Source organism: Capsicum annuum, chromosome 12 (assembly GCF_002878395.1).
Source record: "Capsicum annuum cultivar UCD-10X-F1 chromosome 12, UCD10Xv1.1, whole genome shotgun sequence".
NCBI classification, from domain to species: domain Eukaryota; kingdom Viridiplantae; phylum Streptophyta; class Magnoliopsida; order Solanales; family Solanaceae; genus Capsicum; species Capsicum annuum.
Genome location: NC_061122.1, coordinates 202,237,469 through 202,262,984, shown reverse-complemented (window position 1 = coordinate 202,262,984; position 25,516 = coordinate 202,237,469). Strand labels below are relative to the sequence as shown.

At 32.9% G+C, this 25,516-nt stretch overlaps 1 protein-coding gene across 1 annotated transcript; it reads left to right on the top strand.

Moving 5' to 3' along the window:
• Positions 1-2,812: 2,812 nt before the first annotated feature.
• Positions 2,813-20,446, top strand: LOC107850951 (agamous-like MADS-box protein AGL70). The gene is made up of 7 exons (XM_016695813.2): positions 2,813-3,300; positions 14,582-14,645; positions 15,206-15,258; positions 15,327-15,426; positions 19,345-19,386; positions 19,762-19,806; positions 19,897-20,446. Exons 1-7 carry the CDS (start codon positions 3,062-3,064, stop codon positions 19,975-19,977), a joined length of 624 nt encoding a protein of 207 aa, XP_016551299.2. The 5' UTR covers positions 2,813-3,061; the 3' UTR covers positions 19,978-20,446.
• Positions 20,447-25,516: the final 5,070 nt, after the last annotated feature.

Genomic DNA, 25,516 nt, shown 5'->3' with positions numbered 1-25,516 from the left:
TCTTAGCTTGAATTCATCCCTCGAATGTTAAACAATAGCTTACAAAATAGATAATAATTATTTCATGTGGAATTTTCAAGATTTAGACCTCCCATTGTGTAGGAAATTTAATAAGCTTTACAACGATATAAGATTCGTCCAAATTCGACACTCGGTGAAGGAGTTATGGTACTTTTAAGTTGACAGTGTGCCACCTGGGCACCTAGCGCATTACGGAGACAGTTGAAATGACGATTGTTAAATTCCAGTGGCCCTCCGCAAAAGCCCCGTATCGCGGTGATGTCCCATTTCACATTTGGCATTTTCCAGTGACACTACACGATGCTGGCACGTCGCACTACGATTGTGGCGCGTTGCGGTGAACGCCCAGTTCCCGCTCATCCTTTTCCAGTGAGCCACCACGATAGTGGCGCGTCGCGGTGGCCCAGTAAATCAGGAATTTTGATCATTTTTCAGTTCTATTTAGGAGTTTAAAAAGAGTATTTTGGTAAACTACCCAGCCCCTAATCCATCCAAAACACATCATTAAGCATATACCAAAGCACTTTATGCTTATTTCATCACTTTTCTCTAAAAAAAAAACCCTAGCTCATCAAACTTACCCCCTAAGAAATCCAAATTCCTCCATTAATTCTCTAAGGAAATTCAAGATTAAGGATTCCCAATACAAGAACTCTAAGGATTCATCTCCAAAGCATCAATAGGAATCCAAGATTCAAACTTTTCATCAAAGATCATCAATTAAGGTATGTGAGGTTCTTCAACAAGGATAATTCTTTTATCCTTGTGCCCAAAATTTGTTTTAATTACAAATTTACTGAATTTTATATGATTTACCATGAAATTGAAGTTAGGGTTTATACCTATCATTGTTATTCACAAGCTTATGATGTTTCCAATGATTTAGAAGTTGAATCACATGATTATATTCATATTTTCATACATAATGCAGAGATTTCAAGATTTTGAATTAATTTCTTAATGTTTACATTATCAAGCATGAGCAATTTGATGTTTTAACATGAGATTTATGCATGGGGTACTATCCCAAGATTGAATAGCATTACTTCATGAAAGATGATGCTTTAAACATCTTATGAGCAGATTATTTCCAGTTTTTAGAAAAAGCTTTGATCTTTTGATCATCGGTTTAGGTATGGAATCAACTTTACAGAATTTAGATCATCTGTATTTATAGATTTACTCAGATAAAAGCATTTTTGGTTTCATAATGAACCATTATACTAGTTTAAAGTGGATTTTCAATAGAATGAGCATAAAGACTAAGAAGGGAGTAGTATTTAGCACCAAGCGGGAAGTGTGGGATTAGAGTGCCCCATCTTCCACAGAACTACATAGCCAACGTAAGTACAAATTATGAGATTATTCTCATTTCTATATGGATGAAAGATTTAGCTTGTGATCGATCACATGGAAAGTAGGTTATACTCCCTGGCAAGAGTATGACTCCTCTCCCCAACGTGAGGATTCCTCCTTAGGGGGACAAGAACGTTGGACTCCACGAATGCTCACTTGGTTTATGTCGGTTAAGAAAACTTCCCTGCTAGTAAAAGTAGATAAACAATTTTGAGTATTTCTCTACTAGTAAAGAAAAGCTTTGAAAGAATTCCCTTCAGATAAAGTATTTTTTCCATGTAGAATAAGTTTTCAGATTTCACTTAGCCTATATGATTTGAGAATAAGAACAGAATACAGATTTCAGAACTAAGTGTAATGGCTCACAAGATTTATATTATGTGCTTTACTATTCATGATTTATGATCTTCAGATTTCAGATTTACTCAAGCCTATGTGAGTCATTTATATTTAGCATGCATGATTTTATAAATTGTGATGATATTGCTTACTTATTGCATTCACCCCATATACTCAGTACATCATCAAAGTACTGATCCACATATACGTCTATGTGCTACATTGTCTCATAATGTAGGTTCAAGTGCTCAATCTCAGTAGCGTGGGTAATTTTCGAGCATCTCATCTATATCTCCGCAGTTGGTAAGTCCTCATAGTTCAGAGACTTAATTATTTCAGGCTTCCAGTTTATTGGTTGTTGATTCAATATTTATTTCAGACAGTTTGAGTCAGGTGGGGGTTTGTACCAGTGGATTTCTAGTTTCAGTTAGTAGAGGCTTGTCGGACTACCAGATTTAATATTCAAATTTTGTTTCAGTATTCACGTTTTCAGTATTGTTTTACCAAGACTTTTGAGATTAGTATGTTTCAAACATACCCAGTTATTTCAGATTGACTTCCGCATCTAGTATGATTTTTCATTCTTATTCTCTTATTTTAAGACCCAGACTTAGTAGAAAGCAGTCAGAGTTAGCTCAGGACTACTTGTAGTTCGAAGCACCATGTGGCATCCTAAGATCTCAGATTTCGGGGCGTTACACTGTTATATAATATATTTTCTTAGCTCAATATGCTATTTAATGCAAAGTTGAAAAAAAAATATATGGTGTTTTTGTTTTAAATACATATAATATTATTTTAAAAAATTATATTAAACCAAAACAGGGTTATTTCCTAACTTTAATTAATTAAAAGTTTAGCTTAACACCAAAAAGATAAAAAGAGAAAATACCAAAAAAAAAAAAAAAAAAAGAAGACTATTATACGGAAGAAAAAAAAAAAAAAAAAGAACCAAAATAAATAAAAAAGAAAAATAAAAGAAATAGAATAATGAAAGAGAGAAACTACTAAAAAGGTTTGTTGTATAAGTGGGACTACAAGCTCCATGTATCAATTTATAAAGGGTCTGTACAAGTATTACATGGTTTATGAGGCCCATGATAAAATTTTCCTTATATCTAATTGTCCCCTCACCACATATTGTATCCAACATGTCATCTAATTTTTCTCATTTTTTATTTTGTTTCGTCCATTGGACTTCTGGATAAAATTACCAGTATTCATAAAAATCTTAGTACAGAATCTTGAAAAAAAAAAAGGAGGAAGCATATAGAAAGCATGAAAAGATAGAGAAAGGGACACATGGAGATTCGAGTAGCACAACAAAAATGGAAACTGTACAATAATGGAAACTTGTGGAAATATTGGATTAGGGCTCAAAAAGAAGAAGAAAATGGGGAGAAGGAAGTTGGAAATTAAGAAAATTCAAGACAAAAATTGTAGGCAAGTTACTTTCTGTAAACGCAGAAAAGGTCTAATGAAGAAAGCCAATGAACTCTCAATTCTCTGTGATGTTGATGTTGGAGTTGTTATAATCTCCAACAAAGGTACTGGCAGACTCCATGAATTCTCCAACACCAACAGGTATATAACACTTTGGGTTGGATAATTATATACTTTGTCAGATTTAATTTGGATACATCCCACCTTATCCCGCGGTTATTTATCGAAAATAATATCAAGTTGTATGGAGTAGGGTGTGAAATCTCAAAATTAAGTACTAATTAGACTATATACTTTGTTAGATTTAATTCGGATATATCCCACTTTATCCTACCTGTATTTATCGAAAAGGGGCAGCTTATTAGTATGTCAAAATTTTCCCTAGATTTATTCTGGTACGTGTTAAGGACCTAACACTACTAGAATCCTCAAGAGAAAGCTAACCTCTTTCAAATCCTAGCTAAGTCAAATAATTCAAAGGCAATTCAAATCTCAAAAATTCATAAAAAGCTATTTAAAATAAAGTTAAGGTTTATAATATTTATATTAAGGCTAAATTATATAATGTTCTTGAATTAAAAATTAAAAAGCTTTTATATCCTGTTCTCCTACAAAGGCAATTCAAATCTCACAAATTAAAAAGCTTGAAGGTCCTTCTCAATGTTCTCACTCAGTATATCCTGTATTCATGATGGACAATGCTTTTGCGCTTGAAAATCAACTGGGGATCGGAGTCCTTCTCCGCATTAGAATCTGTAATTTCGTGATCCCGATCTCCTACAGGCTCTTAAATTAGTATAACGCTTCTTATATTCAAATAACGTCAAAATTGTTCCTAAGGTGTCCAATAATCCTCCAGTTCATCTAGAAGGCACAAAAATATCATCAAAATAAAATAACAAACATGACAATGAAAGGTTTCCTCACATGATTCATACGGTACAAGGTGACAATTTCACCGTGATTTTGTTGATAGCTCTCGAATAAACACATATTCGACAACTTTCATCCTTTTTGGCACGATATCACATGCATGAGACAAGGACTCGAGCTTTCTCTCATGAGCCTAATCTCAAGAGGTCATCTACTTGCTTTTGTTGCTCCTATATGCTGCTTGATTTGGAAGTTGAGAGCCCCAAACAAAGTCAATCTGACCTTTGATTCCCCTCAAAGGTGGTAACTCCCTTGGCAACTCGGCGGAAATGACATCTTCCTTATCTTGAAAAATAATAGAAACAATACTTGGCAAAGAGAGTCAATTCGCTAGTAGTCACAAAAACAATTTTTATTATTTAGGGGGAGATTTCTCCCAATAGGTTTAATGTTTTTTGATATTAGATTTTCAATATGTAGGTCTCTTGACCAAAACATATTAATATTATGTTTTTTGTTTAGTTATTTTTGTTGTCTGATTTATCATTTCATGGTTTGCAAACTTTAAGCTTCCACATGACGCCCTCTCGATTCGAACCCAACAACTTGTTACCTCTCTTGACGTGCCACTCTTCTCACTTCTCTCTCTTGCTCACGTATACCTTTTCTTGCGTTCCATCCATTTTCTTATAATCCCGAGCAACCTGTAGTACTGTTAAAGGTTAAAAAGTGAATTCACTACCCTTTTAACATGAGTTTACTTTTTAGTTTGTTTCCATTATACCTTGCTTCTTTATCATATTGTTAATGTCGTCCTAGAAGCACATGAAAGCTTGCATCGACACTACATTACACCAATTTTGTCCTTGTTCATTACTATCTTGGAAACTTCGAGTTCCTGCAACCATATAACCATTGGAAATTCTTTTCATAGCATCCTCATTTCATTCCAATTAGTAACAAAACGTAGCATTGTTGGTTTCTTAATTTGTCTATTGTAACATACCCACCAAATATTGGCAAACCTTTCAAACTGACAGATATCGTGCTTGACCTCTATGGCATTCGACTTGTTCTTGACTTAAAAAATTCTCACTCTCTTTGTTGCCCAATCCAATTATTATTTCAGGCCACTACTTCTTTTAGAAGGTGGAAAAGGGGCGGTGATGGGTTCAATCCTCTTTTATGTTCATCATGGTTGAACCTATGTTTTCGATAACCTTGTAAAACTTTCTCTCTTATATCATTTTGAGCACTATCTTCTACTTTTCAAGGTTCACTGATCTTTTTATGCTGGTTGAGGTTCTTGATGAAAAAACTTCATTGCTTGCCTTAAAGGTTGTTGTCTTGGTGCTTAATATGGTTATTGGTAGGGTTGTCTCTAATGGTGTTGGTATTGTGGTTGTTCATAAGGTTATTGTTGGTGTGTTTGTGGCTATGGATAGTGTGTGGTTGTTCATAAGGTTATTGTTGGTGTGTTTGTGGCTATGGATAGTGTGGTGATCTAGAGGAGGACGACTTGGGTAGCCTTGGAAGGATTCATTTCTTTTGACGTGGGTGGTCTGACCTTGGTACAACACTCGATGTGGTCGATTGGGTGGTAATGGTGTGGGTCATGCTTATGCCAACTCTTTGGTTTTGTTGAAGAGAATTAGTACTAAATCAAGGAGTAGCTTCTCATCCTCCAAATTGTTCACTTTTTGGTCCACATGTCAAATTTGCCCTTCAATTTTATAAGAGCTCTCATAACATCACTTTGGGGATGGTTCACCTCTAAAAGTTGAGGTTTGTTCTCCACCATTAGTTATACCTATGAAACAAGCAAAAATAATTAATAACAAATGCTCACCAACCGAACCTTAGTGCATATACACCAATTCTATTCCAATCATTCACTTGTCTATCACTCTAGAAATTGACTTTTGTTCACTATCTGGATCTTCACTCAAGCCCTTTTCAGCTCAAAATTGCCTTCTAATTCTACCCCTAGGATTCACATCAAGATCCATTCATCTTCGGATTGGAGTGGTGTTGATGTTGATGTGGAAGCAAGCATTGTCAATTTAAAGTTAAGTAAAACTTGAAACAATGAAGTCTCAACGAATACAAAAGGTAAAAAGCTTCAAGAAAAATTAGAATGAAATAGAGTAATTACCACCTAAGAACTAGTTAAACAGTAGAAGAAACAAGTTACAACGTGTTAATAGCTTCGAATAACCAAAAGAGATGAAAAAGGAGTGATAAATCACAGATTTGAAATGAAAATAGTGTGTTGAACTTTTTCCGCCTACCGTGAATCAGAATTCTGCCGGAATGTTTTTCTGCTATCATGGAATGGTTCTCGTGACAATGGAGAACTATCGCTTCATAGCCAAAATTGAATTTCTGTCACAATTGTTGAATTGTGGGCATCCAAATCTAGATACAGGTTTTCGCTACGGAAATTTTTGTAGCAACACTCTAAACCACCATTGAACTTGGGCATTCACAATTGCAGTGTTGAATGTCGTGGGCTCGAAAGTTTATCAAGGTTTCACATAGTAGGTAGTTGCTTCATTTTTCAGATTTCTTAACCCAAATTTGATTAGAATGGACTCTATCAACTACAAACATTGAGTATGAGTTCTTAGAAATGTTTCCAAGCAATTTTTACAACAAATACTCAAATCCACATATTAAATCCCAAATTCAAGTCAAACCAACTTTGTAGCTTTCAATAATAGTGGTCCTGGCAATTTTCTAGCTCAAATTCAAATTATTAGCCACAAGTAAATCGAACACTTATATAAATTAGTTGCAATGTCAATATAATCCACTAAAAAAACTCCCAGAGCCTTTTAATCGATGAAAGCCAAAATGAAAAAGAATAATTGGAATCCATAGTTGTGGATCCCGATCCAAAGGCTCTTTCCTGATTAAACTCATATTCAAATTTGAAAAATTAAAGAACGCTCATATTCAAATTTGAAAAACTAAAGAACGCTTTCTTTTTGTGATTTCATATAGTCTCATCAAAGATAGGGCATGTAAACATATACACTAGTCCAAGAGGATACCAAAATGATAACAATAAACAAGATTGGAATTGAAAGATTTAATCTAAGAAAGTAAGTAAAAGATAGCTAGGCAAAATATTTGATAAAATAGTAGCGATGATTTGAATTATAAATCCTAATCACTTCAAACACAATCAAGCAAGCACCTAAGATTACTAAAATCCTTAAGAGCAAGCTAACCTGTAGCAAATCCTTGGGAAAATTCAAAGTCAAATCCAAGATCACCTCTTAATCTCACAAGTTGAATCTCCAAATTTAAAACAAGCTTATCAAAATAGGCTATGGTTTAGAGTATTTATACTAGGGCTAAGCTATTACATAAATTGCCAATAACCTAGTATCGGCCCAAAGTATCAGTTGATACTTGTGGAAAGTTTAGCTGCAACCCAATATGAGTTCTCATGATCATCATTCTTGTAGATCATTAAAGCCTTGAAGAAGAACTGATCCAAAGTACTAATTGTAAGTCGGAATTGAGGTATGTAAGGTTAAAACCTCTCTTTTCCCGTTATAACATGACCTCCCATTTGATGGTTTCCCCTCTTTCTATGAGCCTATGTAATACATGTTTCATGAAATGCTATGAGTTCTCTATGATATGTATCCTTCATGCCTATCAACTTCTTAGTTCTTGCTTCCATTGCTATGTGCTTATCATGCCTCCATGTCAAGTTCTAGAACTCTTATGAAAATGTCTAATGTCATGGTGTTTTGAAATGGCAATTGAGATATCCACTTCGTCCATGCGCTTATATTAAGCCTCGAAAGCTTATTTTGAGGTTGAGACTCATGGTATGGTGAAAGAAAGTTGTGTGTCCTTACTGTGACCATTGCATGTGATGCGTGGGGGCTGTTTCGATCATTGTGGTGTTTTGGAGTTACTTGGTTGGCCTCTTAGGATGCTTGTTTGTGTTATTGTTGGCTAGGGAAAAGTGAGTACGGAGAAACACCATTATTTGGGGATTTTGTAGCTTAGTGTTCATCGAGTGTTTGGAAAAGGCCAAACACATCATCAACCCTTAAAATTTGCACGAACTTTCATTTTGATATCTTAACTAGTCATTGTATATTTTAAACATTTTAACTAAGTGCCCCGTTGTGTCATTTTAACACCTTTTCAAGTACCAACTAAAATTATAAGGAAAGTATAATACACTCGCGAATGACATGGCATAATGACTAGTTAAGAGAGGACATCTAGCATTTGAGTTTAAAATAATAATTTAAAATAAATTATAAGAAAAGGGAAAAAAAGTATTTTTCAGCCCGGAAAAATTAAAATACATATATTTTTAAATCCCGCCACTGAATTGACACATGGTATTTTCCACATAATTACAAGACTACTTAAAAAATTACATTTTCAGTACACAATCTCTTCCCCCACCCCCACCCCACCCCCCAAAATAAAAAAGAGGTTGTCTTCTCCAACATACCCGAAGACTCCATCTTTTGTAGAAACCAATCCCCACCCTAGCATGGCGCCGTCTTCTTCATGATACCTCCAAACGACTTATTTGAAGTTTTTTTTCCAAACCACTTCTAGCAAACTCAAAACGTAAACAAAAAACTATTACAACTAAAAAGTTGAATTGCAAATGTTACTCCATGTTTCTTCAATATTTTTTTGACCAAAACCACGTGAAGAAGCTTGGAAAGTATTGATATGGAGGTTTCTTTTTTCAAAAAAGTAAAATTTGGTATGAAAAATTTTGGACAAAAAATTGTGTTTTTTCTTGGAGAATTTGTAATTGCAGATCAATTCTTGTTAAGGAAACCCATTTGGGTATGATTTGATTTTTGAGTATGGTTCCTCTAATTTTCAGGAAAAAAACATATTTTTGAATATGATTCAATTTTTTAGTATGATTAATTCCGATCCTAGAAACTCATATTAATTCAATTTGGTCACCAATTGGGAGACTATTGATGAATATGTTTGAGTTTTAAGCTTGGAAAATGGTGGAAAATAAGTGGGAAGAAAAAATTCAAAAGAAAAGAGAAAAGGACGGTGTGATACTCACTTTGTCATGTCAGCAGAAAGTGTCAAAATAACACAGCAGGACACTAGTTAAGGTATTTAAAATGAACAATCATAAGTTAAGGTGCCAAAATGAAAGTTCATGCCAAGTTTAAGAGGTTAGCGATGTATTTAGCCTTTGGTAGATTCCCTATATGACTCGGGCTCGATGTTTAGATGCTAATATAGTGGTTAATATATGATAACGATATGGTGCTAGAAGGACCCATGCATTTGTTCTCAGTGTTATGTCCTCGTGATGCTTTTGTGTTGGAAAGTCAATTGGGAGTTCTTCTCCCTACTTGCACCTATGATGTTGTGATTGTGATGCCTTACAAGCTCATAGTTTCTCGTGATAGTCCAAGGCTTTCCAAATCAACTCCCAGCTACATTCCACAATCTTTCATTTCAATAGTGTGTAGCATTAGATGGAATCCTCCAAAGGATCAGTGATGAACACCTTCCGCTTTATAAAAGGTAGCATATATACTTGTAGCCCTTTAGCTTGGCTCTGCATGTATGACCTTGAAGGTGTAGGTGAAGATTCAAGGTCATCACATGGCAAACAACTTAGTGCCCCATAAACTTTTCATTTGTAAAATTTATAAGATCTTGTATCTCAATAAGGGGTTATAGAGATCAAATTCTAGAGTCTGCAACTGAAAATCCAAGCAAAAACGAGTTAAAAACGAGGTCTAAATTGAAGAAAAATCATGTTTAAGCTTTATCAGCAAAAATCCTCGAAATTCATTTTAAAAATCAAGAATTGAAGTTGTTTTGAAGATGAAATCAAAAGAAAAGTGATAATTATAAGATTAGAAATCTACCAAGTAAAAATGGTGCTTGAATCGAAGAAATAGATGTTTTAGGCCTTCCGGACTAAAATCTCCAATTTTCAATTTTTAATCCGCGTTAAAAACTAGAATTAAATGATGAAATTGAAGAAAAGTAGTTGAAATAGGTGTTATGGAGCTTACCCAAGATTTAAAGTGGAAGAAATTGCTCAAAATCACGACACCCTAATCTCCAAGTCTCAGAAATGGTAAAAATGACAAAATCAAGGTATATTTAGGGTCCAGGCATTGCATACGCGATACGTGGCCTAATGGCAGGTATCGCAATCGCAATCTTGTCACCGCTTACGCGGGTGTCGCGTATGCGACATTTTGGGCTGCACTATCGAGTTGCGTACGCGACATTTGACTCGCGTAAGCGAGTGAACAGTTGAGTGGTGCACTAACTGAGACTTGGAAAATTTCAAGTCTCTGCGGACCCCTTAAAATTCATCCAGAATCTCATAAACGCAAACGAAATATGCTACCCTATCAAATTTGACGCTCCGGACTCAATAGCGATATCAGATTTTTAGGAAAACATCATTTTCACAAAGTTGATCCCCGAAACTCAATTTCACAACTTTTCGAACCGAAGTTAAAAGTTGCCATAAAACCACGCCAATTATGTTACCACCCTAAAATCGACGTTCCAGAACTACTGGCACAGTCTGTTTTTCCATCCGATGCACAGATCCATAAATATTAACCGAAATCAACTATAAGGCTCTCAAAGCCACAGAAAATCACAATTGCACATCAATCACACTGAAATGCATCGAAAATCGTGTCAATCGTCCCCACACCCCATAAATATCACAAGGTAACCACGAGAAGAGTTAAAATGATTAAATCACACAGAAATACATATTTCACATAATTCATGAAAATTCGAGTCTTTACATCCGTACTGGTGTTGGTATTATGGTTGTTCATAAGGTTATTGTTGGTGTGTTTGTGGCTATGGATATTGTGGCTAGTGAAAGACTACTTGGATAGCCTTGGAAGGATTCATTTCTTTTGACATGGGTGGTTTGACCTTGGTGCAACATTCGATGTAGTCGATCGGGTGGTAATTGTGTCGGAAAAATAGTTGGGGTTATGCTTGTGCCAACTCCTTGGTTTTGTTGAAGATCATTTGTACTAAATCAAGGAGTAGCTTCTCTTCCTCCAAATTGTTCACCCTTTGGTCCACGTCAAATTTTCCCTTCAATTTTATAAGAGCTCTCATAACATCACTTGGGGATGGTTCACCTCTAAAAGTTGAGGTTTGTTCTCCACCGCTAGTTATACCTATGAAACAAGCAAACAAATAAGTAACAACAAATCCTTACCAATCACTCCCTTAGTGCACATACACCAATTCTGTTCCAATCATTCACTTGTCTGGATTTTTGACTTTTGTTCATTCTGTGGATCTTCACTCGAGCCTTTTTCAGCTCAAAATTGCCTCCTAATTCAACCCTTAGGATTCGCATTAAGTTCCGTTCGTCTTCGGATTGGTGTGGTGTTGATGCAAGTAAGGTATTTAAAATGAACACTGGCTAGTTAAGGTGCCAAAATGAAAGTTCGTGCCAAATTTAGGGAGTTGGCGATGTATGTGGCCTTTGGTAGATTGCCTATATGACTCAGGCTTGATGTTTCGATGCTAATATAGTGGTTAATGTCTCGCGATAGTGATATGGTGCTCGAAGGTCCTATGCATTCATTCTCAGTGTTATGTCCTTGTGATGCTTTTATGCTTGAAAGTCGATCGGGAGTCCTCTCCACTTGCACCTATAATGTTGTGATCATGATGCCTTACAAACTCTTAGTTTCTCGTGACCGTATGTGTCTCGCTTTCTCGGTAATCTACAAGGAACACAAAATCTACCACTGATGACAATAGTCCAAGGCTTCCTAAATCAACTCCCAGCTACATTCCACAATCTTCCATTTCAATATTTTGTAGCATAAGATGGAGTCTTCCAAGGATCATTAATGAACACTTTCTGCTTCATAAAAGGTAGCATAACTTGTAGCCTTTTTGCTTGGCTATGCATGTATGAAGGTGTAGGTGGAGGTCCGAGGTCATCACATGGCAAACAACTTAATGCCCCATAAACCTTTCACTTGTAAAATCTATAAGATCTTGTATCTAAATGAGGGGTTATAGAGAGGTCAAATCCAAGAGGATGATCAACAATGGCTTAAATATTGAATTTTGTTCTATGATTTCTCCTTTTTGAGTCGACGTTTGCTAACCTTATTGAATGGCTTCCTTTCTTCTCGTCACGATCCAATTCTGGCACATAAACGGTAACAAGGCACCCGATGAACTACTCCTCATAAGGTAAACACTCTAAGATAAAGCATGTGATGATTAAGTAATAAAGAGGAATAAATTCTTAAACCATATATATATAAATTTTAAATTTTAATATATATACCCTATTTGAGGGCATTTTAAGAAAGGATAAAATGGTGAGCATGCTAACATACTGATGAAATAAGTGCGGAAGTCAAAGTTAATCATAAGTCTGCCCAACAACCCCAAGTGTACAGGTCATGATGCTACTAATATCTGGAATGTAAGATACTAGACACTACTAGATAATAATGAAATGCTAAGTCTACTAAGAAGTGGCCTCCATGATGTTATAGAGGGTCACCTCGATTGAAATGACTGATCATCGTTGGAGTCACTGATCAGCTACTTGATCACCACTTGCTCCCCCTGCACACACCTAAACAACAATAAACGTTAGTCTAAAAATCCAGCAAGATCATTGATATTTTGCACACTAAGCTTACTCCTGGGGCCAGTCTTTAGAAATCGTTGGTAATACATAAAGGCAAATAAACAAACCAATTCAAGTATAATAATGATATACAAGTGAAGCAATTGAACTGAAATCGCCGATATAGACTGCTATTGAGCATAGGTTCATGGATCGTCTGTCCCACACAAGGCATCAACCTCATATCTTACCCATCTTCGGAGTGTAAGTGCAGTAACCATTTCCTCTTACCCTAAGTTGCTCGGACTCGAGTGTGGGTGTTCGATATGGGTGCTAATCTAGAGGTTGCATCCTTCATGGTCTAAATTTTAAGATTCAGATATAGGGATCCCAATATGGATACCGGTTGGGAGATTCGGCTAAAGTAATTCAAATATCTAAAAAATAGAGTTATAAAACCTAAATTATGAGATATTATGTGAAAAAATTGAGAAAATTATTGATCAAGATGATAATCCTTGAAGGAAATAAAAGGAAAAGACATACAAATTTCTATATACAAGATATTTCATTTTCTTTTTCACCTTAGCTTTTGTTTTGATTATAGAAATCATTAAATCTATCCGGACTTTTTCCGTTGGTTTTGGTCAAAGTATCCAAAATCAGTTGACTAGATTGGGTACGCATCCCACACCCATGTCGTGTTGATACAAGTGCGGCACCAAATTTGAAGAGTCAGAGCAACTTAGCTAGCTCTTATCTGGTATCCTCGTACCAACTATCTAGCCTCTTACCCGGCTTTGTCAGGGCATACTCAATCAAGTGATAATAAACACTAAATATTTAATCAAACTATCACAACATGCTCATATTGTAAAACAATGTAAAAACACAATGCGACCTACGGGGTCTAACTAGATATTTCCAAATCTATCCGACCTAGCTCATGCTTGGCCTCTCACAAAAACAGATGGTTTAAATACACATAAGAATCACATATAGCATGTTATTTGAGAAAAACAAGCAAACAATGAATCAAAACTTCACTCATCACCCCATGCTTGGAACACTTCTTGAGCTTTGAAAGTAGCTGAAGATGTACCTCTTGTCACCCTCCCTCATTCCTATCATTAGTGGGTCCTGCTTTCACAAAAAAGATCTCGCTATCTTTTTAGATATCTAGATTGGGCTTTGTTGATGTTAACTTTGGGTTCCCTGATTTTGTCATCAGATCTTCCTTTAGCCACCACTTCTGAGTTAGAAGTGGTCCTTCACCTGAATGGGACCACTGTTGGAGTTTGTTGTGGCAGCTGGTTCCTTAGCGTTTACTCTTGTCTCAACTTTTTTGATCTTATTTTGGGGAGGTTCGAGTATCATTTTCTTTTGTGCCACTTGTTGATTCTGTGCAATATTTCTAATATTCTTTCCATTGCTGTTCTCCCTTTTTGGGTCTCAACACTCGGGTATTGTTTCATATTCCACTTCCTAAGCTACTTTCTCCATTTCACCAGCTTTATTTGGATGTCAATCATGACCTCGTAGATAAGTGGCTTGGTGATATCAATCTCCACGTCTTTTTAGCTGTAGTAGGTCTTGTTTTTGTGAGTGTTGTTTTATTAATTATAACGGGTATAGCTTTAAAACACAGAGTCTGGAAATTTAATCCATATTGAAACCAAGGAGGTTTCCACATACTGTTTGAAGTTTGTACTTCTTAATTAAAAGGGACTTCCCCTTTGGTATCCATGCAGAGGGTATTTTCGATGATTTACTGCCTCTAATGCCGAAAGAGAGATTGAACACCATAAAATATGTTCATAATTTTCTGAAGCACTCTAGTTTAAACCTACATCAATTGATCTGTTGCTCCTAACATTTTCCTTATCCACAAGCAATCATATCTGACATTACATATTCCAGTGTGACAGGGATCCTTCAACGATATGAAAGCCACATCAAAGAAGAAAAAGAGATCTCTGGAGAGGTATGTTATTAGGGCCCTATATTGCATATAGTTAAGTAAGTAATTTGGTTATTCGTTACTTCGCTCTGATGGATATCAAGTAACTCTAAAACTTGTAACCCCCCCCCCCCCCCCACCACCACCACCACACACAAAAAAATCCCAAAAAAAGGGTTGCACATCCAAACTGGTCAGAGATAAATATCTAGCCGAGTTACCAGATGAATTGTAGAAATACATGTAATTTCCTGCTCTTTTAATATGTCGGAAGATGCTAAATATACGCATTAGCTTTGGTGTGCCACCTCTAGAACTGGAAGGTCCAAACTATAAATCATGCATACTCTCCATCATAGTGCATTATCATAAAACATGTCGCTGTTCTACTAACGAAAAAACTTCTTGTTGCTCGACTAAAATGAGTTATCTAGACATGCATATTCTCTGAGTAGTTGTTCATTCATGATTCATTTGTTTTGCAAATGTATCCACAGTATCATTTGGGTGTTAATGTTATCTTGAATAATGTTACTTAAACTTTTGGTGCGGAAAGTTTTCTAATCATTCTGAGGTGTGCGCAGCACTCTAAATACTCAAGCATGAAAATTGGAGAACTGCTACAAACAACAGAAAGGTACTGATCGTAAGTTCACTTTTATTTCTTGAAGTGCTAATACCACTAATGTTGTCTCAATTTGGCAGGCAATTCGAGGAAACTAATGCTGATGGTTTCGCTGTGACCGACCTTGTCCATTTGGAGAACGAACTTCAAACTGCTCTAATACAAATCAGATCTACAAAGGTCTTTTTACAGTCTTCTGTACCTTGCCCTGTTGGAATTGCATCATTTTGAACTCTGGTGTTAAAGTATACATAAAAAGTATCAGTTTCTCTTTTTAGTGCCTCTAGCTTTACGAACACTAGAAGCTGTCACAACATCGATATGTTTTCAGACATGACAATGTTGGGTTCGAAATTGCTAGGCGTCATGCGGAAGCTAATAATTGCAAATCATGTCGGCGATAAATCAAACGACAAAGAAAACTACGACCTACATATTAAAAATTAATATTGAGAAAACATAAAACTTATTGGGAGAATATCCTTGGCCAAGTACAACGAACTTCAAATTGCTCTAATACAAATCAAATCTACAAAGGTCTTTCTAGCGTCTTCTGTACCTTGCCTTATTTGAATTGCATCATTCTGAACTCTGGTGTAAAAATATACATAAAAAGTATCAGCTTCTCCTTTTAGTGCCTCTAGCTTTACGAACACTAGAAGTTGTCACAACATTGATATGTTTTCAGACATGACAATATTGGGTTCAAAATTGCTAAGCGTTATGCGGAAGCTAATAATTGCAAATCATGTTGGTGATAAATCAAACGACAAAGAAAATTATTTTAAAAAAATATATTATTGATATGGTATGATCAAACGATCTACATACTAAAAATTAATAACAAAACATAAAACTTGTAACTGCTCTAATACAAATCAGATCTACAAAGGTGTTTCTATCGAACTTCAAACTGCTCTAATACAAATCAGATCTACAAAGGTCTTTCTAGCATCTTCTGTAACTTGCCTTATTTGAATTGCATCATTCCGAACTCTGGTGTTAAAATATACATAAAAAGCACCAGTTTTTCCTCTTAGTGCCTCTAGCTTTACGAACACTAGAAGTTGTCACGGCATCGATATGTTTTCAGACATGACAATGTTGGGTTCAAAATTGCTAGAGCATCATGAGGAAGCTAATAACTGCAAATGACGTTGGTGATAAATCAAATGACAAAGAAAATTATTCTAAAAAATATATTATTGATATAGTCTAGTCAAACGACCTGCATACTAAAAATTAATAAAAAAATATAAAACTTGTTGGGAGAAATCTCCCCTACACAGGATTCTTTAAGGACTACATTGTGGATACTATTATGTTATGGTATGAGAAGATCTGTTTTCTATTTATGAAGGTTCAAAATTTTTTCTCCAAGAAAGAGATTAACCAAATATGAAAGAGTTTTATATTTTTATTTTAGGAAAAGTAAAAGTAGTTACGGTGTTACTTTTATTTTTCATTTTATTTTCATACGATAAAAAATAAAATTTAAATTTGGTAAGAAAATCAAGGCAAAAATCCTAACAAATTTTTCTCTTTTTGTTGGATTTTCTTAAAAAAACATGATTCGCCTTTTTCATATGCGTAAGAGTCCTTTGCAGGATTAAAAATAAACTTTATTTTTAAAAGATATATTCGTGAGTCCTTTATTTTTAAAGATGTAACAGTAGGATTGTTAAAAATATGACTGACAGTTGTCTCCACATATAGTATTTCAGACTCTTTTTTCTGGATAAAAAACTTTCATTATCACCAAGTTGGTTGCAATTTGATTTGAAACTGCTTTGAACATTGTAGTTAATCTCATTTAAATAATTGGACCATTGAATTTTTGCATTAGAGGATCGTTGAACCATTAACTCTGATAACATTTGTTGGGTTCGAAATTGATAGGCGTCATGCGGAAGCTAATAATTGCAAATTATGTTAGTGATAAATTTCATGACAAAGAAACTATTCTAAAAATCATATTATTGATATGATTTGATCAAACGACCTACATATTAAAAATTAATATTGGGAAAACTTATTGGGAGAAATCTCCTTATACAAGAACAAACTTCAAACTGCTCTAATACAAATCAGATCTACAAAGGTGTTTCTATCGAACTTCAAACTGCTCTAATACAAATCAAATCTACAAAGGCCTTTCTACCGTCTTTTGTACCTTTCCTATTTGAATTGCATCATTCTGAACTCTAGTGTTAAATATACATAAAAAGTATCAGCTTCTCCTCTTAGTGCCTTTAGCTTTACAAACACCAGAAGTTGTCACAACATCGATATGTTTTCGGATATGACAATGTTGGGTTCAAAATTGCTAGAGCATCATGCGGAAGCTAATAATTGCAAACCATGTTGACTATGAATCAAATGACAAAGAAAATTAGTCTAAAAATATATTATTGATATGGTCTAGTCAAACGACCTACATACTAAAAATTAATAAAAAAAATCTCCCATACATAGGACTCTTTAAGGACTACATTGTAGGTACTATTATGTTATGGTATAAGAAGATCTGTTTTCTATTTATGGAGGTTCAAAACTTTTTTTCTAAGAAAGAGATTAGCCAAATATGAAAAAGTTTTATATTTTTATTTTAGAAAAAAGTAAAAGTAATTACGGCATTGCTTTTATTTTTCTTACAATAAAAAAAATTTAAATTCGGTAAGAAAATCAAGACAAAAATCCTAACAAATTTTACTTTTTTGGCTGGATTTTCTTGAAAAAACATGATTTGCATTGTTCATATGCATAATCTTCACTTCATATAACATTCATATACCTCTGCTGCGTGTCATGCTAAAAAATGGAGCCTTTTATGTTAAAAGAATATGAGCTCTTTCGGGTTAAAAATATTAGAGTCCTTTGCAGGGTTAAAAGTAAGTTTTATTTTTAAAGCTATAACAATAGGATTGTTGAAAATAGTTTGATCAAATGACCTACATATTAAAAATTAATATTAGAAAAACATAAAATTTATTGGGAGAAATCTTCCCTAAACAAGATTATTTAAGAACTATATTATGGATGTTATTGTATTATGGCATGAGAAGGGGTGTTTTCTATATATAGAGGTTCAAAACTTTTCCCCCAAGATTGAGGTTAGTCAAATATGAAAGAGTTTTATATTTATTTTTTAGAGAAAGAAAGTAATTATGGTATTAGTTTAATTTTTCTTTCAAGAAAAAGTAAAATTTAAATTTGATAAGAAAATGAAGAAGAAAAACTTAACAAACAACCCTCTGCTAGAGTACCTCAATAATGTTTTCTTTATTTATCTTCAATAGCCTCTATACAAAAATGACTAGCGTAACAAACTATGGATAAAAGTTGAACTGCTATATAAGTCTGGCTGGTCTATGGTATAGAGCACCTCTACAATGGGCATCCTGTATAATTAGTTGTGACACTCTAGCTTAGGATAGGAGTCCCATATTGGTAAAATATAGAATATAAGTAAGCAGATTTTATACTCTAGTGATGCATTTTAAAGCTGTGCGAGTTTGGAGCTAGAGCGTTGGACTGTTACACATAGGACATACTGGGTTGACTTGGATACCCCTTTTAGCTATAGAGACAAGTACAAAACAAAATTCCAAAATTCCACTTTGGGCATCCTTGGTTATTGCAAGTGAGCTCCTCCATGGGGTAAACTCCTCAATGTTGTATTCATTCACCACTCTCGTAACTCTATACGTTCTAATGCTTTGTTTCGTGATTCTATATACTCAACCAAATTAAATGGTGCGAAACCATAATTATTAGCAGTGGCAGATCCAGCTCATAGTATCCTTCGGCGGAAAATTAAACTATGTATACAAGCTTAAGATTATTTTTCATGTATATATAGTTAACACTGAATCCCCTTCGACTAATTATTTCGTTCACATTTTTCGATTTTGAGCCCCTCAATTAAGATGCTGGCTCCGCTAGAATTTCTCCATCTTACCTTTTACTTTTACTGCATCTTTTTATAAGCATTTGCATTTGTTTTTAAAACAATTTTTGACTTCAGTATTATAATCTGGTTACTTTTGAGTTAGTATCTCCAAATGAAGCAACACTAAATAGTTTTTATTTGTGCAGACATATTTGATGCTTGAATCGGTTAAGGGTCTTCATGAGCAGGTGCGTTTTCATTTCCAACAGGATATCCTGAAAACTAGTTTTTCCTCGAGTCATGGGTTTTGGCTCTCTGTCTCTACCAACAGGGCTTTGATTCCCTGACGTAGTCTCTCAGATCAAGGTGCATTTGATTTATAGGTTTAGCTTTATTCAAACATCCGTTAGTAGCCATTAAGGTGCTAGAATTTTACTAAAACCGTATAATTCTGGCATTGAACTCTTCCTCTTCCACTTAGCTAAATGGGCAAAAGGTGTATAAAGGGCGCAAAACATCCACTTGTCCTCATCAGATATCTTTAATTGTTTTAGGATGAATTAATATCATGTGAAATTTTCCATTAGACTCGGTAAATCATCGATGCCCCTTGATTATTGCAGGAAAAACTGCTGCAAGAGGAAAAGAAACTTCTGAAGAACAATCTAGTAAATCTTACCTCTCAAAATCTGCTATCTTAAATTAGACCTCTTTCTTCATGTTTCTCTAACTAACTAATTAATACGCTGCGTACACAGAGAGCTCGGATGAAGAAAAACAGAAAAGTGAATGGGATGTCGGACCTTCCACCACAAAGGGTGACCCTGAATTTTCTCTAGTGATACTATTATCAGCGTATTTGTCAATTACCCTTGCTGTGGCTCCAGGTGAATAACCTGCAAAGGACATGCGGTTCCTGTATTTAGTGTCAGTTTCTACATGAAATAAGCAGGGACTTCAGTCATGATTAGCAATAATACTGAGTGGTTTCAGTAGAAACTAGTTGTTCATGGCCGCAAGAGCGGTACCAAATTCAGACTCAACTCTGAGTACTAGATATAACTTTAAAATAACAAGGGGACAAGATCAGCTGTCCCTGTGACCATGTATAATTAATTAGTATGATGTTGTAATTGTGTTTTCGTTCTTATTTTCATTTCTCTCGGATGATGATTGATTTGTTTCTGTACTTGACAGAAACGATAGGGCAATCAAGTATTGAAAGTGCCATCACTCTTGAGAAATACTTTACACTGTATATGAGTATGATATAGCTATTTCACATAGTTCTAAATGCTTGTGCTACGAATTACAATTCATTCTTCGGAATTCTCAGAGCTATGAACTGGAAGCAGTGGGCAAAACACACAAATTGACATAAGAGACTTAAAAAGGAAAGTCGGTTGTTGGACTAAATATGTAAAAGAGCCATGGGTCAAAAAATATCACCATTTTTGAGTTTCATACTATCTAATGTGTGAGTTTTTCACTTGGAACTATTGGTTTAAATATCAAAATATATTTTAACTATTAGTTTTTTTTTTTTTTTTTTTTGAGTTTAATATCAGAATTATTTAATTGATTCGTGAGTTTTTTTATTTGAATTATTAATTTATATGTTAAAATACACTTCAACTATTAGTTACTGTATTTTCTTTTACTATATGAGGGATAGTGATATTTTAAATAGAAAAAGTGTAATAACTTATAGTTGAAGTGTAGTTTTAAAAAATTGATGGTATTTCATATAGCAGAAAAAAACTATGGTAGTTTAGATATATTTTTTTTTATGTGTTTTTTTACCGTTAACTCTATAAAATAAGAATAGCGAAATTGACATAAGCATATTCGGTTTACTGTAAGCATGCATCTAGATTCAGTAATCTTAGAACAACAAAATCCAAACTCAAAAACTATTAGGAAAATAAAAAAAGAAAGAGAGGAAGAAAATAAAAACCTGTTAAAGGAACTTACAAATTCATGAAAAGAATATGATGACGCTGCTCTTCTGCAATTTCTCCTCTCCCAACTTCCCTTCTCCCTCCCAACTCATTATTTAATTCCAAGTTTTTATTCATTCTTTAGATATTTTCTTATTTCTTTGAAGAGTACAAGTTTTAAAAATATGTGCATCATTTTATTTTAGTCGATCACTTTTCATTTTATATATAAAAAATTATAAATAAATAATTAATCTTATTAGTTTATTATTTATTTATATTGATGAATATGAAGATTACATATGAAAAATATGTCATATTAGTGAAATAATATAGGGCATATTCATAGATTTGAAACTTGTAAATTTGGTTAGACTTTAAAGAATATTAATTACAGAAATAAAATAAAAAAATTTAATAATGTTTTTTTATTTTAATAAGTACACAAGTAATTTAAGGCATATATTTATAATATGTTTATATAAAAAACTAAAAATCATTAATTTATAATGTGACAAAGAGATTATAAATTTAAATTATTAAAATAATCCTACATTAAAATATAAAGTGAAATTACATACGAGAAACTCTCACTTATCTCACCCTTTTGAATCTCTCGCATAGTAAATTTTGATGCATCGAAACGTAACCTCTTGCATAGTAAACTTTGATGCATAGAATCATACTCAGGCGGATCTACGCTTGGCCAATGGGTTTATCTGAATTCTTTTTTTGATGAAAATTATATTATTTATATATAATTAAAATTATTTTTTATGTATATACGATAGATATTGAACCTTCTTTAATTAGTTTGTACGTTTATTTCTAAGCTCCTTAACAAAAATTCTGGCTCCATCACTGTTATACTCTTTCCGTTTCATAATAAGTAAATTGTTAGAGTATTTTTTAGTATTCAAAATAAGTGAATGATTCACGATTTAAGATAGATATTGAAATATTTTTATAAATTTATTCTCCATTAAATATGTATTGGGTGATATATTATTATTAAGATTTTGAAATTTAAAAAGGATAAAAATAGAAAAATATAATAAATTTATATTTTTATATTTTTTAATATATATCAAAATTTAACAATTAACTTATTATAAAATAAAAGGAATAATTTTTTAAAAAATTATTACGTAAAATTTTATCGAACTCGTAAATTCAAAATGACGGCCAGCACGTGAAAGTAGTACTTATGTTTCCTTATGTAGAGGCAATGGGATAAGGAGAAAATGATTAACTACAAAGAAAAAGTATTGGGAGGTGTGCACTGTGCACCCATGACCAATAAAAGCAAAGCTACGACCGCAAGTTTAGCATCCTAAGTCTGCTATTCAACAACAACAATAATAAATTAGTGTATTATCACATATTGAGGTCTAGTGAGGTCTGAAAGTAATAAGATGTATGTAATTCATATCTCTACTTTTAAAGAAATAGAAAGGTTGTTTCCGATAGAAAATTTGCTATTGAATTGATTTATATTAAAGATAAAGAATACTTTATATTAAAATAAATAGTTCAAGTTTGATATCTTTTCAAAAAGTGATAGTTGAGTATATTATTTTTTTACTTTATAATTATTTTTTAATTTGGATCATTTTGATCCACATAATTTAGATACAATTCATATAGAATACTAATACAATTCATATATAATATTGATACATTTTCAACTTGACTCATTCGATCTTTTTAAAGATATTTTAATTTTTTTTTGCTATAAATTTTTTAATTGAAAAAATATTCTATTTTTTTTATTATTTAGAAATAATAATTAAATATAATTATATAAAAATGATATAATTATTATATAGAATATATATCTATATAAAATATATGTATAAATATTTATATAAATAAAAAATATATGAAAAGTGTATAAAAATTATATAATTATTGTATAAAATATGTAAAAAAATATATACAATTATTATATAAACTGTGTATCAAAACTGTATAATTTTCGTATGGATTATTTATATGTATAAAAACTGTATAGAAGGTGTATAGAAACGGTATAGAACAGACCAGCAAATTAAATGATTAGAAAGTGAAATTTAAATTCTATAGTCATTTTCGTGGAAATACTTTAATTTGAAATGTCGTTTCCGTTCTTTCCTCTTATATTAATGCTGTAGGCTACATGATGAAAAGTAATTTTGACACAAAGGGAGTAATTTTGTTCGAACTTAAATATATAAAAAATATATAAATATATTCTTTAATTAGAATTCACTTGATATTCATTTATTTTAATTTTGGGTGTTTTTAAGTATCTAAATAATTATAAAGTTGAATAAATAAATATTACTTAATAAATTATAAGAGATGGAGACATCTTATATATCAATTCAGGTAAAATTTGTTATATAGATATATGATTCTACTTATTTCATCTTATATTAATTTAAAACCTACTTATACGTTGTCAAAAAAAGATCTACTTATACATATCTACGTTGCAAAGCATAAAATATCATGTAAAATCAAGTTAAAAGAAGGAGAAATGAGATAAAAAGAACATTTGAGAATTAAATGAATTAAAATGCATATATATCTAGTCAAAAATATTAAGAATAGCTATTACAATATTAAAAATTATTTACTCTCATCTGTTTCTTTTTTTTTTTTTTTCTTTTTCCTTCTCCCCTTCTTCAGCTTCTTCCTCTTTCTCATATCTGTCATTTTTTCTGCTGGTTCTTTCTCCGCCTTGTAAAATTTTTTTCCCCTCTTTGTCTTCATTTAAATTTTTTTCTTCTTTTACTTCTTCATTCAAATATGATTGTGAAAATTTTTAAAGAATAGTAGATGAAAAAGTTACAATCATTGAAAAACAATTGAGAATTATTCAAGCAATCAAAAAATATTGCTTCAATAATACAGAGTTGTTTAATCAAATGAAAGATATTATTTAAACAATTAAAAATTCTTTAAATATCTATTAGTTGTTTGAAAGTGGTGATAATGTGGAGGAGGGGAGGTAGTATTGGATTATATTGTGAAATAATCAAGAATTATTTAAGCAAACGAAATATATTATTTAGCAATTGAAAATTGTTTAAACATTTGCTAGATGTTTGAAGGGGGTCAAGGACACGAGGGGGGTGGGAGGATGGGACTGAGAGGGTGAATAAGGAGAAAGGAAAAAATAGTGAAAGATTTGAGTAAATAAAAAAACTTAGTAGTGTTTAAAAATATGTATATCACTAATTAAAAATGTGTTCCTTCTACTATATTTTAAAAAATTGGGTATTATATAATATGGATGTCATGTAACATACATATGTATGAATTTCATTAATGAGAAATAATAGTTAGTAGGCAAATTGAATTTGAACACTAAGAATTACCTATTCAAGTTGGATTTGAATACCAAAGTTACTTGTTCAAATAGTTGGATTTGAATATCAAAATTACTTGTTCAAATTGAATTTGAATATAAAAAATAGTTGGTCAAATAGTCAATTTGATGGCAAGCTTAGTAAGTTTAGGAAGCAAATTTGGTGGTTTATAAATACCCACCCTTTTGACATTTTTATAGATATATATCCAAATAGAAAGTAAAAGTACACTAAAAGTTCTCTAAAGTTGCATTATTTTTTTAAGTTTGATATTGATATTTTGTGTTTATTTTAGAGAAAATACATCATTTTCTTCCTCAACTTGTCGTCAAAACTTATTTTAACACTTAAACGTAACTTATAATTATTTACTCCCTTTAACAAATTTCAATTGAATTTTTTACCACCTTAATTGTTGACATGACAATTTTTTTTAAAATCAATGCGTAAATAGCTTAAAAAACATGAAAAAAGCCACCTTTTAAATTTTATAAATTTTATTTCTTTATATATATATATATATATAATATATATATATATAAATAATAATAAGAAGAAAACATCTTCTTCAACCCTGCCCCTCCTCCCCCTCATTCCCCTCACTCTCCACCCCACCCCCACCCCCAACACATCGTCATAACATTGAATTTAATTTTTCTTCTTTCCAACAATGAATCGGAATATTTGTCAATTCCTTGTTAATTTTGATTGTTAAAAACGTTGAGGGAGTTAGAATTGAAGGTTGAAATAATATTTTAATGGAGGAAAAATCTTAAATTGATTTGAGATTTTGTGTATTGATGTGTTTTTGTGATCATGTACTTGTATTTAGTCCATTGTTGGATTTTCTCAAGTTAATTCAAGTCAATTTTTCATTTGATGAAGAAAAAAATTCATTAAAAAGATTGCAACAATGGAGAAAGGAGGAGAAAATGGGCTGTGGCTATTAAAAAAAGAAGGAAGAACAGGGAAGGGGGTTTGCTGAAGAATAAGAAGAAGGAATCTGGGTGGAGTGGGGGGCTGTGAAGAAGAAGGAGGTGGGGTGTCTGCTGGAGAAAAAGAAGAAGGAATTGGGGTGGGGG

Excerpts from the sequence above, each read along its gene's own strand:
- LOC107850951 (XM_016695813.2), top strand. The coding sequence starts at position 3,062 with ATGGAAACTTGTGGAAATATTGGATTAGGGCTCAAAAAGAAGAAGAAA. Across the intron at positions 3,301-14,581 it reads GAATTCTCCAACACCAACAG|TGTGACAGGGATCCTTCAAC; the intron begins GTATATAACACT and ends TACATATTCCAG. Across the intron at positions 14,646-15,205 it reads AAAAAGAGATCTCTGGAGAG|CACTCTAAATACTCAAGCAT; the intron begins GTATGTTATTAG and ends AGGTGTGCGCAG.